General features: G+C 37.1%; 1 protein-coding gene across 4 annotated transcripts in view; it reads left to right on the top strand.

The window, feature by feature from the left end:
• The window catches only part of slc35b3 (solute carrier family 35 member B3), a 45,992-nt gene that overhangs the window by 20,194 nt on the left and 11,061 nt on the right, over positions 1-14,737 (top strand). For all 4 annotated transcript variants that reach the window (XM_043688591.1, XM_043688590.1, XM_043688593.1 and 1 more), the window contains 2 exons: positions 1,308-1,405; positions 12,130-12,222. In XM_043688591.1, the coding sequence (XP_043544526.1) occupies positions 1,308-1,405; positions 12,130-12,222 (191 nt within the window). The remainder of the gene's footprint in view (positions 1-1,307; positions 1,406-12,129; positions 12,223-14,737) is intronic.

Genomic DNA, 14,737 nt, shown 5'->3' with positions numbered 1-14,737 from the left:
CTGTCCATATTCATGACCAATGCCACAATCTCACACAACCACTCATTTACTACAATCTCTTGAGCACCTCCCATCACCCACATAATTCTGCTTACTACAGCCTCACTGTTTGAATCCTTACTAGGTTTTAAAAAGAAACTTACTTAGAATCACACTAACTATCTCTTAGCAGTTACTCCATCACCTCCACCTTTTGAAAACGTACCCAGTATAAATTCCTATTTCTTTGAGCTGCTCAATTTCTTCACTTCTGTAAATTTTGAGCTTATTAAGTACAGAACAGCCTTGGTTATCCATTATCAGATCATACCTACAACTATAGTATCTCTATCTTTCTCTGCTAAACTTACCCACTATTCCAATATCATCCTATAGATCAGAAGTAATTCCTAGCACGTTTGCTTAACCATCAGCTATTTCTTTAAATCCCTCCCCTGAGTTCTAATTTCCAGCAAACATGAGCAGCTCATGGTTTCTGTTGTCAGTCACATTGCAACCACCTGTTTAGTTGCTTCTGCTGTTCTCCCTCATCCCTTGGGCTTTCACCCTGTTTCTTTCTCATCTGCTCTCTCAGAATGTTTCATGAGACCATCTTCTGTCCCCTTGATCCAACAGTGTCCTTTATAAATAGAAAATGCTAGAAATGATCAGCAGGTCAGGCAGAATATATGGAGCAGAGATGGATTTCTCATTTCAAGCCTTTAACCTTTCTTCAGAATGATCTGACAAGTGTGTTCCTGTCAATGTAAATGCAGTTGAGTATTTTTCAGCACTTCCTGATTTTGTTTTCCAGCATCCACAGTATTTTACTTTTGTAAATGGTTGTTCCTCATCAAATAGTGTCCACTTCCTCTTTAAAACTGTCAGCAACAACCACTTCTCCCAAGAGATCCATCCTTGATCCTTCTGTTGTTGCAAGCTCCATTTTCACTCTTTCTATTTTGGGCTCTTGCACCACCATTGCTTTATGTGACTTTAGTCAACATACTGAGCTTTCGGCCTAAACCCTTCCAACTAAAGGGCCCTCCCTGACATCTCTACCTTCCTGTTTTCTTTTCAGACCCACCATCAAGCCCAGCTTTTGGTAAAAATTGAGATGTTAATGTATGTTTGCAGCATTGTTAGTGCTAGCACATACAGTTTAACCACAAGCTTTTTCAGTCTTGCCAAGAAGGGAGAATTACTAAAGTAAGCATCTGAATTGTTGTTTTAATAATTGAAATCATGACAGCATATTATGTTTGACTAAAGTGAATGATTGTAATTTTTCTTATGTTTGCAATTAGTTTGAAAACTTTGTTTTTTAGGCATAGCGTTTATTTCAATGGCACTTTGTGCTGATGCAGTTATTGGAAATGTACAAGAGAAAGCAATGAAATTACATAATGGTTCAAATTCAGAAATGGTAAGTGATTTCATTTGCTACCTGCTTGGCCAATTTATATCAGTAGCTGTTGAAGGCATTACATTGTAGACCAGATTCAAATTAATGTTGGCTTATTAAAGTAATCATTGTGCTATGCTTGTTCTACAGTTTGATTATGGAGCAAGAATATACTTTAAAACTGCAATGCCCAATATTGTTACATTTAGAAAAATAAATTATTGCAAAGTGGCTTGTTTGAAAGACACATGCTTTTACAATTTTAATTCAGGTTGTGCTATACAATGTGATGTGAATATACTTGCTAAGTTTTTTTTTGTACTAAAGCTAATCATTGTGTCCATGCCTCATTGCTCTTTCACATTATTTGCTATTCTACAAGCTATTGTTTTTCACAAGCAAAGTATTGTATTTAAAAGGTGTTTTCTCTTCCTAACTGAATTCATGGATGTGCAAAGATAGCAGCCATAATCGGTTTTTTGTTGGATATGAAAACCATGATTTGGGCACCATTAAATATTGATCAGGAGGAATAATCTTCCAGTTTGCATAATAGATTTAAATATGGAACTGTATTTGCATTCAGTAGCTATAAATCTGTATGGAAAGGAAAGTTACTTGATAATTCTATGACGTGATGTTCACAGCTAATTCAAAGTGAAGCTGTGCCTTAAGCAGGGCTCAAATTTTATTTTTAAGTCTATCTCTTGAGATTTCTCAGAGTACCTTTTGGTTTCCAGGTGCTCCTTTTTCAGTCTCTACGTCCTTTGTTAGGTGACGCTGCAGCCACATGGAGACAACACCTACTGTATTTGTTTTGATAAATAGGGGATTTTAATTCTTTCAGAAGCAGAAGATGATTTTGTCAATATCGCCAATAATCATTGCTGCATTAAACTTAAATCTATAACTCTGAATGAAAGCCTTCTTTTCCTACTCACAATTGTATTTCAGTTGGCACAAAACAACAGGCATTAGTTAAGAGCAAGTGTTTTTTAATTAAAACTATTGCTGACACATTTCTGTACACCAAGACATTGGCCTAATCACACTTTCTGCACTAAACTGTTTGATATTTGTCTCTAACATAGTCACTCTACCTCAAGTAATTCATAATATATGAGAAGCTTTGAAATGTGATGACACATAAATGCTAAATTTGATGAAATATGACTGTTTGATCATAAAATATACAATTGATGGTATTCATTACACTCACATCCATTACATAGGAACAGTAGGCCATTCAGCCTCAAGTCTCTTCTGTCATTTATTAGCATTATGACCAATTGAACACTCAGCTGCCTTTTAATCATACTATTTCCATAACCTTTTATGCCACTGGTAATCAGAAATCTATCATCTATCATCCCCACTTTAAGCATACTCAAAAACTGAATTTCCACTGCATTCTGTGGCCTCAAATTCCAAAGATTCATTACCCTTTGAGCAAAAGATAAATTATTCTCATCTCTGTTCAAAGTGACTTCACCCTTCTTTTAAAATTGTCTGCCCAAGTTCAAGGCTGCCACAGCAAGGGAAATTTCTTATCTGCATCCACCATTTCTATTGCGAAAGTAGGTACTGCAGATGCTGGAGTTTAGAGTCAAGATTAGAGTGGTGCTGGAAAAGCGGAGCAGGAAAATCGACGTTTTGGGCAAAAGCCCTTCATCAGGAATTCCTGATGAAGGGCTTTTGCCCGAAACATCAATTTTCCTGCTCCTCAGATGCTGCCTGACCTGCTATGCTTTTCCAGCACCACTCTAATCTTGACTCCACCCTATCTATTCCTTTTTGAAACCTACAAATTACCCAATGAGATTTGGTATTATTTAAACTTGAGGACAAATCCAGTTTGCCTGAGCTGTCTTCATAGGACATGCTCACTATTCTGGGAGCAAGTCTGGTGAGCATTCGATGCATTCCCTCTCTTTCTGATGAATGAAGCAAAATGGCACAGAGTACCCTTGGTGTGGTCTAACCAAGCTTCTATACATGTGAAGCATGACTCCACTACTCCTGTATTCAAACTAACTGTGATAAAGCCTAACATTGTATTGGTCTTCTTAATAGCTTATTGTACTTATGTGCTAGCATTCAGTAACTCATGGAAAAGAGGAACTTTGACTAGGACATTTCTGGCTTTCTACTTCCAATCTCCAGGACTTCCCTCTTTTACACTTTCAGGAGATTGTGTTTTTCAGTCTTACTCTCTCCTGTGCTTTTCATCTCTCCTTCTGCCAACCCCCCCACTTTTGTAACAGATCCTGCACTCCTGTTGGTTTCTTTTACAGACTCCACATTCATTATCTCAGTTTTTCTAGTCCCAGTTAGGTGAGTATTCCTTCGTTGAAAAGTTTCTAAAACTGTTTTTTTTCAACTCTTTTGTGGGCCCTTGTTGCAGACTGTTTAACAGAACTGCTCATCAGGTAAAGGTCCCCAGTCTGTCTGCATTTGCCCATCTTGACTGCATTTGCCCAAAATGTTTAAACTGTTGGGTGAAGAGGGATGAACTGGATGAATATTACTTAAGCTGAAAATGTGTTGCTGGAAGAGCACAGCAGGTCAGGCAGCATCCAGGGAACAGGAGAATCGATGTTTCGGGCATAAGTTCTTCTTCAGGAAGGGCTTATGCCCGAAACGTCGATTCTCCTGTTCCCTGGATGCTGCCTGACCTGCTGCGCTCTTCCAGCAACACATTTTCAGCTCTGATCTCCAGCATCTGCAGACCTCACTTTCTCCTGAATATTACTTAACCCCTCCTTTGACTGTATATAATAAACTCAATTTAGGAGGATCACTTCTCAACGAGAACTTTTCCCAGCCCAAATGTATTTAAGTTTGAAAGACATAAATTTAACCAGATTTTGAGTTAAGCATAATTGGATTTATTAGCTATTAAACCATGAGAAAACATTACAACACAACACATTAGAAATTTGAGGTGCAGTCCAAAAAGTAAAAATAAACAGTAAGTACTAATCTGCATTTGACTTATCCATGATGAATAGATTGTGAAATGTTGCGGCTGTTAAGTGGGTGATTTCTGTAGTGCTAGTACTATCTTTTGACAGTTGTGTTGTTTGGAGATTCTTTGGTAGTTAGCTGAAACTCATTTGCCTCGCTTTCCTTCAACAGTGACTTTTTTTTTAATTGTTTCCAACAACTGAAAGAAATACCCTCTTTCTTTTCATTTGCACAAATTGTGGTTTTGGTCAAGAAAAAGAAGAAAGCATATGCCCAGTGTAGACAGCAGGGATCGACTGAATCCCTAGAAGAGTACAAAGGTAGTAGAAATATACATAAGAGGGAAATCGGGAAGTTGAAAAGGGGACATGCGATGGCTTTAGGAGAATCCAGAGGGATTCTACAAATACATTAAGGTAACCAAAAAAGTAACTAGGAAGAGAATAGGGCCCCTTAAAGATCGTAAGGCTGCCTATGTGTGGAACTGCAGGAGATGGGGAGATACTAAATGAGTATTTTGAATAGTGTTTACTGTGGAGAAGGATATGGAAGCTAAAGAACTTGGAAATAAATACCGGCATCTTGAAATGTCCATATTATAGAGGAGGAGGTGCAAAACTTTTTAAAATGCATAAAGATGGATAAACCCCCAGAACCTATTCAGGTGTACCGTAGAACTTTGTGGAAAGCTAGGGAAATAATTGCTGGGCCCCTTGCTGAGATGTTTGTATCATCGATAGCCACAGATGAGGTGCCACAAGATTGGGAGTTGGCTAACATGGTGCCACTATTTAAGGTGGTAAGGAAATGCTAGAGAACTATAGACTACAGTGATGGGTAGGTTGTTGGAGGGGATCCTGAGTGACAGGATTTACATGTATTTGGAAAGTTAAAGAACGGTCAACAAAGCTTTGTGCATTAGAAGATCATTTCCTACTAACTTGATTGAGTTTTTTTGAAGAAGTAACGAAGAGGATTGGTGAAGGCAGAGCGGTGGACGTGATCTATATGGACTTCAATAAGGCTTTTGACAAGTTTCCATTTGGTAGACTAGTTAACAAGGTTAGATCACACAGAATAAAGGGAGATCTAGCTATTTGAATACAGAACTGGCTCGAAAATTGGTGGCAGAGGGTGTTGGAGAGTTGCTTTTCAGACTAGAGGCCTGCCACCAGTGGTGTGTCGCATGGATCTATGCTGGATCCACTGTTTTTGTCATTTATTTGAATCATTTGGATGTAGACATAGGAGATATGTTTAGTAAGTTTGCATATGACACTAAAATTGTTGGTGTAGTGGATAGCAAAAAAGGTTTTTTCTGAGTACAACAGGACTTTGATCAGATGGGCGAAGGAGTGGCAAATAGTATTTGTTTTAGATAAATGTGAGATGCTGCATTTTGGAAAGGCAAATCAGGGCAGAATTTATATACTTAGCAAGTTTTGAGAAGATTTGTAGCTCAAATTGAGGTTCTGGATGTAGGTTTGCTCATTGAGCCGGAAGGTTCATTTACAGACGTTTCATCACCATACTAGGTAACATCTTCAGTGGGCCTCCAGGCGAAGCACTGCTGATAATTCCTGCTTTCTATTTATATGTTTGGGTTTCTTTGGGTCGATGTCATTTCCTGTGATGTCATGTCCTGTTCTTTTTCTCAGAGGGTGGTAGATGGGGTCTAACTCAATGTGTTTGTGGATAGAGTTCCAGTTGGAATGCCATGCTTCTAGGAATTCTTGTGTGTGTCTCTGTTTGGCTTGTCCTAGGGTGGATGTGTTGTCCCAGTCAAAGTGGTATCCTTCCTTATCTGTGTGTCAGAATGTTAGTGAGAGAGGGTCATGTTGTTTCGTGTCTAGTTGATGTTCATATATCCCGATGGCTAGTTTTCTGCCTGTTTGTCCAATGTAGTGTTTGTTACAGTTCTTGCACGGTATTTTGTAAATGACATTATTTTTGCTTGTTGTCTGTATAGGGTCTTTCAAATTCATTAGCTGCTGTTTTAGTGTGTTGGTGGGTTACCTATACCATGTATTCAAAAAGAATGGGTACCCAATGAACATAGTCTGTCGATTTTCTCAGCAACAAGCCCAAACAAGCAGACAAAACACATCCAGAAACCCTAGCCACTCTCCCCTACATCAAAGCTATCTCTGAAATGACTGCCAGACTACTCAGACCCCTTGGCATTATGGTAGCCCACAAACCCACTAAATTAGCAGTTAATGAACTTGAAAGACCCTATACAGACAACAAGCAAAACTAATGTAATTTACAAAATACCATGCAAGACCTGTAACAAACACTACGTTAGACAAACAGGCAGAGAATTAGCCGCCAGGACACATGAAAATCAGCTAGCCACAAAACGACATGACCCACTCTCACTAGTATACAGGTGTGATATGTCCTAGCTTTGGGGCATGGTTACAAAAGCACTTCTAAATGGAAGGGACTGAATGAGAGTTTGATAATCGCAGGAGCGTAGTAGTAAATGGCTGCCTAAATGAAGTGGGAGTCATCCGCATTCCTGCATGAATGTCGCCCCCACCCAGTTCCAGAATGTTCAGTTTCTGGAGGAAGACAATACATTTAACCCTTTAACATTACATTAATGTTCAGAGAAGTAGTACAATTTAATCTTTTAACATTACTCCTCCCCTCTGGTATATCGATAGTTTTCTCTTGCAAGTTGTATTAGTCTAGAATGCAATGCCCAAAGAGTGCTGGAAATAAATTCAATCATAATTTCAAAAAGGAATTGAATAGACATGAAAGGGGGAAAAAAAAGTGAGGGGAAAAAATAGAGGGCTGGGACTAATTATGTTGCTGTTTCAAAGAACCTGCATTGGCTCATAGACCAAATAGCATTCTGTACAGTGTGATTTTAGCCTTGCACCATTTTTAAAGACTTGTATAATGCTGAAACAAGGTGGTTTCATTGTCGTCTTCTAAATTTAGCAAGGTTTATGATGTCCAATTTTCTGGGGTTTTCTTGCGCCAATTATAAATTTGGACAAATAAAAACTTTAAATTATTTGACTTTAACAATGCCCACCAAGTATAGAAGTGATGTGTTTTTCCAGTGTGATGCAGTTCTACTCGGCAGGCTGATTGCCAAGTTTATTCAGTAGAAAGAACATGGCCTAAAGAAGTTTTTAGTTATTGTAAAGGTCAAGTGTTAGAACCCAATGTACTCTGTGTGCGTACTTACTGTTCATCAGATAATCCATGACAAACACCAGCGTCTCCAATTACATATCTTTTGAAGCAAGCTGCATGAGAAAGCACAAAGTAAGAATTCCTCTTGCTGAATTCATTTGCAAGTATACTAATTTCAGCTTCTATTGCCCTTGGATATTTCAGACCAAACAATTCTTCCTTCAAGTTGAGTTTCTGGATGTAGGTTTGCTCACTGAGCCGGAAGGTTCATTTACAGACGTTTCTCTTTTTGCCTCACCAATTTATAGACTTGTGTTCCTTTTTTATTTTAAAAATTAGGTGACCTAATTTGATTTTATTTCTTTTGTTTGAATCTCAGTACTTGCTCACCTTCTACAGAGCATGGTGATGAACTAGTTCTCTTCGATTTGCATCCCCAATTAATGTATTGGCAAGTTTCATTGAAGTTCTGCAGAGCATTGTAGTGACCTCATTAATGGTCTCACCTAACCGTATTTTCTTTTCATGTAAATTGGTGATTGTAAAGGAGACACATATTGCTTTCCCAGCAACTTCTCATCATTGCATTGCATTGCTTTTTTGGTGGATTTTCGAGTGTGGCTCTATTTCTGTTCAAGTTTCTACCTTTAATCGAAAGCTTACTCCAAAGTGGTCATGTGGCTCATTTGTTATTTATGAAACCATGGTCGGATTGAAATGCTGAGAGGAAAATTCCAGTGTTCTGAATAAGATTGTAAATTAATTGTATTTGCTGATAAATAGACGCCCGAATATAAAATATAGATTTCATTCCCTATTAAAACCTCTTTCTGCTCGTGAGTAACCTTTCGTATTGTGAACCTGTATTCCATAAATGCAAGAGAGCAATTGCCCTTGAACATAATTTTAGAAATGTGACTGCTTTGTTTGAAAATAAAAAGTAGTAGAATTGAAATACTGAATTTCTTAAAAACTATTATTTAAAACTGCACACTAAAAGGGGAGACTGGAACCTTGGTGATATGCCAAAGGAAATATTGATTTTAAAAACTAGCTAAAGTTAGACAAAATCCATGTTCATGACAAATTTCAGTAGAATATTAACATGCTTGCTCATTTCATTTAAGTTTACTGATCTTATCAAAAGGACACTGAAACCGTGCCCTTTTGGCAGCATATTATATTTTGTATCCTGAACAGTTCCATTGTATAATTGAGGTCATGGGGCTAGCACGTTTAATAGAGTCGTTTTACAATCTTGCCAACTACATAAAATATATTCAAGCTAATAAAACCAAATGGGTAGAAATGAACCCTGAGTTTCTGAGTTTATGCTTAAATTTGTTTGAAATTGATGCTCTGTAGCACTAGTGTTGTGTCATCTAGTAGATACACAGCGGAAATTCACTAAGACTCATCAGGCAGCACCTTCCAAAACCAGCTTCTTCTAGAATTACAAGGGCACCAGGTATTACAACATCCGCAAGTTCCCTTCAAAGCCATTCACCATCTTGATTCAGAGACATTGAATCAAAATCCTGGTATTTCTTCCTTAATAACACAGCAGAAGTTCATGAATGCAGCTCACCCCCAACCTCTTCAAGGGCACCTAGCAGCAGGCAATAAAGCCAATGACCCGGTTTCCTACTAATGACCTTTTTTAAAAAAAGTCAATATAAGACAGGTTAACTCTGGTTAAAATCCTTGGTCGTTTTATAATGTAATAATCTCATTTCCATCTAGTGAACAATGACTGATAATGTACAATGAAGTAGACTAAATATGAGTGAATTTACATTCGACAATCATGCATAAATAGTTCTGAAGAATTAAATGAATAACTCCTGTTCAATTCCGAATTATGATAAACTTGAAAAATACTGGATTGATAATTCTAAGCATACTATCAACTTTATTGCAATTCAGGAAGATTCTCCCCGATGTATGTTGTGGAGAGTATTCCCCATTTGCTCCCAATAATTTTTGTTTTTGACCAGCTGAGGGATGAATCCATTTCCTCCTTGTTTAGCATCTCCTCTTTAGTTGGCTACAACAACAACTTTTAATTCCTTTCAGAATGCAGCTACATCACAGTTCAAGTAAAATGTTGTTTTCCAGTGTATGATTAAGAAGCTAATTATAAGCTTTGCTTGACTGAAAGAAAAAAATTTATAGCTTTCTCCCACATCCGAAAAACAATATAATGCAACATCAGAAAGAAAACACAGATATAATGTTTAAGAAGAGAAGTGCCTAGAACAGACAAGAAGATAAAAGAAAATGCAGTTCAAAAGTGCAAAGAGTTCTTGAAATATTTAAGTTTTAGCCTGAGACTGTTGTGGTTTATTCAATAATTTGTATTGTCGGCAGTAGCAAAACTTGTAATTATCTCTGAATTCTCAATGGATGAGTGTTTCTCTGATTTGTTTTTCATCAGATGTTGCTTTCTGAAAGGAAGACAGACAAAGGAGGGAGAAAGCATCTTCCAGTTTTATTATTACAAATCCTTTTTTGCCTCTCTGCTCTGCCTAAAAGCAGTTGCCTACCATACAGTTCATTTCTTGGCTTGATGTGTTTCTGAGCAAGATAATCTGTAGGTGACATTGATCTTCTGTATGTGAAACTTGCCCAGAAAGGTGTAAATCAGAGGTACAGGTCTGAGTTCAATGCTCTTTTATAACCATGTTAATTTTGATTCAGACTGATTTGTGTTTACACATTCATGAGCTGGCTCAACCTGTAATTGGGCACTCACTGCAGCCATCTTTAAATTAATATTTTGTTACAAAACCATTGCAGTCCATCAAGATGCATTAGATGATTTTTTTTAAACCGAAACAACAGGGAGGGTGGCACTAAATCATGATGCTCGTACAGAGATCCAGCACAGATGTTTTGAGCCAAATGGCCATCGTCGCTGTAACAATTCAGATTTTTGCTTCTCAAAGAAACTGGGTGTTAAAATCTTGTGGTGGAAATCAATTTGATAGTCCATTTTTACCATCATCGCACATTTTCTTAATTGTTCAGTAGCTCAAAATAAAGATTGGTTTTTTTTCTAATTTTGTAAAATATTACTTGCTATTTGAGCAATTGTTTCTTTTCCTCCCTTACCCCACAATTTCTATTCTATGACAATATCTTGCCTTTCGAAAACCATCATTGCCACAGCTGCAGTCCCAAACTTGGGGTAGTATTTATTTGTGGTAACCCAGGCATTGTGCATGCTGTTGCTCCCGAACTGTGCCTTGAACTCACTGACAATGTTGATGCCCTTGGTTTAATGGTTGATAGATGCAAGAATGTTAATCAGCACTGAATTCTTGCAGAACATCATTCTTCTAAATATTTAAGCTTCTCTGGTCTGTTGGCACAGATTGAGAAATTCTGTTATTGGATATGTGTAGCAAAGATAAAAAGCACCTAAACTTTAACATGACTAAACAATTCTGCAAATCAAAAGGCATGAACCTTAATTAAATTGAACCCTGAAAGGATGAGTTTTTGTTGAGTTTATTCTAAATGATTGTTTCACTTTTTTTTAAAAGAAGTAATCAGTCTCGTATTTGTTGGAATTCCAGTTGAAGGCCGTCTAATTGATTGCCTTGCAACATTGTCAAACAATCATGCATTCAATATTTTTAGGAGTTCCTTGCATCAATATTTGAGACTTAGAAGCCATTCTAAAAAGCTGCAATGTACCGTTAAAAGCAAAACAGTGATTCTGCTGTTAGCTGAAAATGCTACTGACAAATAGAAGTTAACCTGGTCTGTACCAGTGATTGAAGAAACTTGTCCTTTAGATTTGTTTCTAAATATTCATCTGTTCTTTCCCTATACTGATTTACTTTCAATCTATTTTGTAAACCATTCCTTTTGTCTAATCTATCAGAATGAGACTAATTCCGCAAAAGATGTGCGAATGTAAGGAGAGTCATAATATTTAGTCCACTGGTCACCCACAAACAGTAATCTACAATGTACCTTCCTGCCTCTTCTTCCATATATTGTTTGTTTGTCTTTTCACCTCTGTGAGTACTCTCAAGATGATTCTGGATCTTCAGCATTAAAGGAAAAATGTGAACTGGCTACAGAGACCCTGCAGTAAGTCTGCAGTTTAGAGCAGTATTAATGGTGGGCAATATCTAAGGCACCATATTCAAAAGTAAAAGTGTAGGTGGTGCTTAGAGGCTTGCAGTGCTATCTTGGTCGCCACTACTGTCACTGAGCTGAATGGCTTGCTTCTGCCCCTCATGCAAATGTTTGTAAGGCACTTTTTATACATAGTATATTTTATGTTATGATTATGTAGGATTAAGATTTATATCGGAAGCCCATTAAGGTGCATGTGGTTAAATAAATGATCATTATTAAACACAAATATTCTGTGATGGTTATAGAATATTTTAATTGGCAGACTTGTAAGAAGAATCACTGTTTTTGTGCTCTTAGAATTATTTGAGCACTAAATTGTTAACTGTTTGCCATTTGTGATCTTCGCTGCATATTGTTTATTACTTTTACATCCTCTGGTTAATTATGACAGTATGCTTGTAAAACCTCTCCTCCTTTTTGCACATCCTGAGTCGATGACGTACATATTTGTCTCCTTTTGCTCCTAGGTTTTATATTCCTACTCTTTAGGCTTTCTATATATATTAACGGGTTTGTTTTGCACTCAAGGACTGGGCCCTGCTTTTGTCTTTTGTTCAAGGGTAAGTATGTTCAACATTGTACTCGTTACTGCTTTTAAATCTGTTCACAATAAGTTCCAACAAAAATAACATTTCATTTTGCAATATTTAATTGGACAATTGGACAAATTATGACTAAATAACAAACTCATGGGAAGGCAGCGATGTAATGGTAAAGTCTCTGTGCTAGTAATCCATAACCCTAGCCTAATGTTCTGTGGATATTCACCACAGTGCAATTTAAATTCAACAAAAAAATTAACCCAATGTCAACCATATAAACACTGCTGATTGTTAGAAAAATCCATCCTGTTCACTAATGTTTTTTCAGAAAATCTGCCATCCTTATCTTGTCTAGTCCACACATGACTCCAGATCCACAGCAATATGGTTGACTCTTAACTGCTCTTTGGGCAGTTATGGATGGGCAATAAATGCTGGCCTAGCCAGCAATGCCTATATGAATGAATGTTTTAAAAACGAGTTGAACTCCTAAATCCAGAATCTATCTTTAGTACTTTTTTTTAATCCTAACCATTCATTCTATTATGCCCAACTACAACATTTCAATTGAAATGGAGTGTCACTAGTCATGGGGACCACTTTATTTGGCTTGAGTGGATTGCATAATAATATTAGTGATTTAGTTTAATAGTGCATTATTTTCATTTTGTAATCTTCCTAACCTTATCGATCTCACTACAGAGTACACTTGTTTTATTACAAGACTGCATTAATACTGACAGCCCTCAGGTACATTTATCCAAATGGCCATATTAAATATATGAAGCTAGATTTTATTTGTATAGAAGAATCCTCAGTTTTTGAAAAAGGCATCCTAGCCCCGAAGCTGACTTTTGCCATAGAACAGAAAATGCTGTAGAAATTCAGTGGGTCTGACAGCATCTATGGATAGTAAGCAGAATCAATGTTTTGGATCCAGTGACCATTCTTCAGAATACTTTCCATAGATGCTGCCAAGCCTGCTGAGTTTCTCCAAACATTTCTGTTTTTGTTTTTGTTTTTGTTTCAAGTTTACAGTATCTGCAGTTCTTTGTTTTCTGTCTTAGTACACTTGGCAAAAAGAGATTTTGGATAGTAAGTCAGATCAAGAACTGAAATCTCAAATCAGAACAACTAGTTGTATATAGACTGGGAAATAAGCAAGATTTTCCTGCTCTTAATGGTAAATATGTTTTCACTCCATCAAGGTAACTCCCACACAAGCAAAACCTTTAAGTGAGATTTTGTTAATGTGAAAATAAATTCAAGATTCCAGTAATTGTTCACAAATGATTAAGTGTTCAAAGATTTTAATGTGGTCTAAATTTGAACACCAAGAAGAACTCCATTAAGTTCCTCTGTGACGGTTTATCTGCAGGAAAGGTGTTTTGAGCGAATCTCCAAAGGTTGTACAGTTTAGTGCATTTCTCGCATTTTAAGTAATACTTATATTTTAAAGACTTAATTTTCATTGAACAGAAGTAAAATATTTATTGTAAGGTGTTTGCAATTACAAGTATCATACATTAAAAATTCTATATTAGATATAATATGTTAAGTAAGCTAAATTCATTTAAACAATTGTAAGGCCACTGAGACAACTGTTTAAAAGATATTGGCTGAGATAATTCTGCAATAAGAATAAATTCACAATTTTGGATTTAAGAAATAGTTTATTTAATACTATTACACTCCCTTAGGAAATCATTTTATAAAGCAAGTAGAAAGCAAATTACATTAACAATGTTTAGTTCAGTCCTTCAAATGTATCAAAAGATCAATGGTCCGAAGTACTTGTGAAAATTTCTATTTGTACAGCATTAATGTTCAATCCAAAGGGTTTTTACAAATACATTAAGGACAAAAGGGTAACAAGGGAGAGAATAGGGCCTCTCAAAGATCAGCAAGGCGGACTTTGTGTGGAGCCACAGGGGATGGTCAAGATATTAAACAAGTATTTTGCATCAGTGTTTGCTGTGGAGCAGGAGATGGAAGATATAAAATAGAGGGAAATAGATGGTGAAATCTTGAAAAATGTCCATATTACAGAGTATGAAGTGCTGGATGTCTTGGAATGGGTAAAGGTGGATAAATACTCAGGACCTCATCAGGTGTACCCTAGAACTCTGTGGGAAGTGAGAGAAGTGATTGCTGGGCCTCTTGCTGAGATATTTGTATCATCAATAGTCACAGGTGAGATGCTGGTAGACTGGAGGTTGGCTAACGTGGTGCCACTGTTTAAGAACGGTGGTAAGGACAAGCCAGGGAACACTAGACCAGTGAGCCTGACCTCGGTGGTGGGCAAGTTGTTGGAGGGAATCCTGAGGGACAGGATGTGCATGTATTTGGAAAGGCAAGGACTGATTAGGGATAGTCAACATGGCTTTGTGTGTGGGAAATCATGTCTCTCAAACTTGACTGAGTTTTTTTGAAGAAGTAACAAAGAGGATTGATAAGGGCAGAGGGGTAGATGTGATCTATATGGACTTCAGTAAGGCGTTCAACAAGGTTCCCTATGGGAGACTGGTTAGCA

Source organism: Chiloscyllium plagiosum, chromosome 4 (assembly GCF_004010195.1).
Source record: "Chiloscyllium plagiosum isolate BGI_BamShark_2017 chromosome 4, ASM401019v2, whole genome shotgun sequence".
In the NCBI taxonomy this organism is placed as follows: Eukaryota; Metazoa; Chordata; class Chondrichthyes; order Orectolobiformes; family Hemiscylliidae; genus Chiloscyllium; species Chiloscyllium plagiosum.
This window is presented reverse-complemented; position numbering and strand designations above follow the sequence as displayed.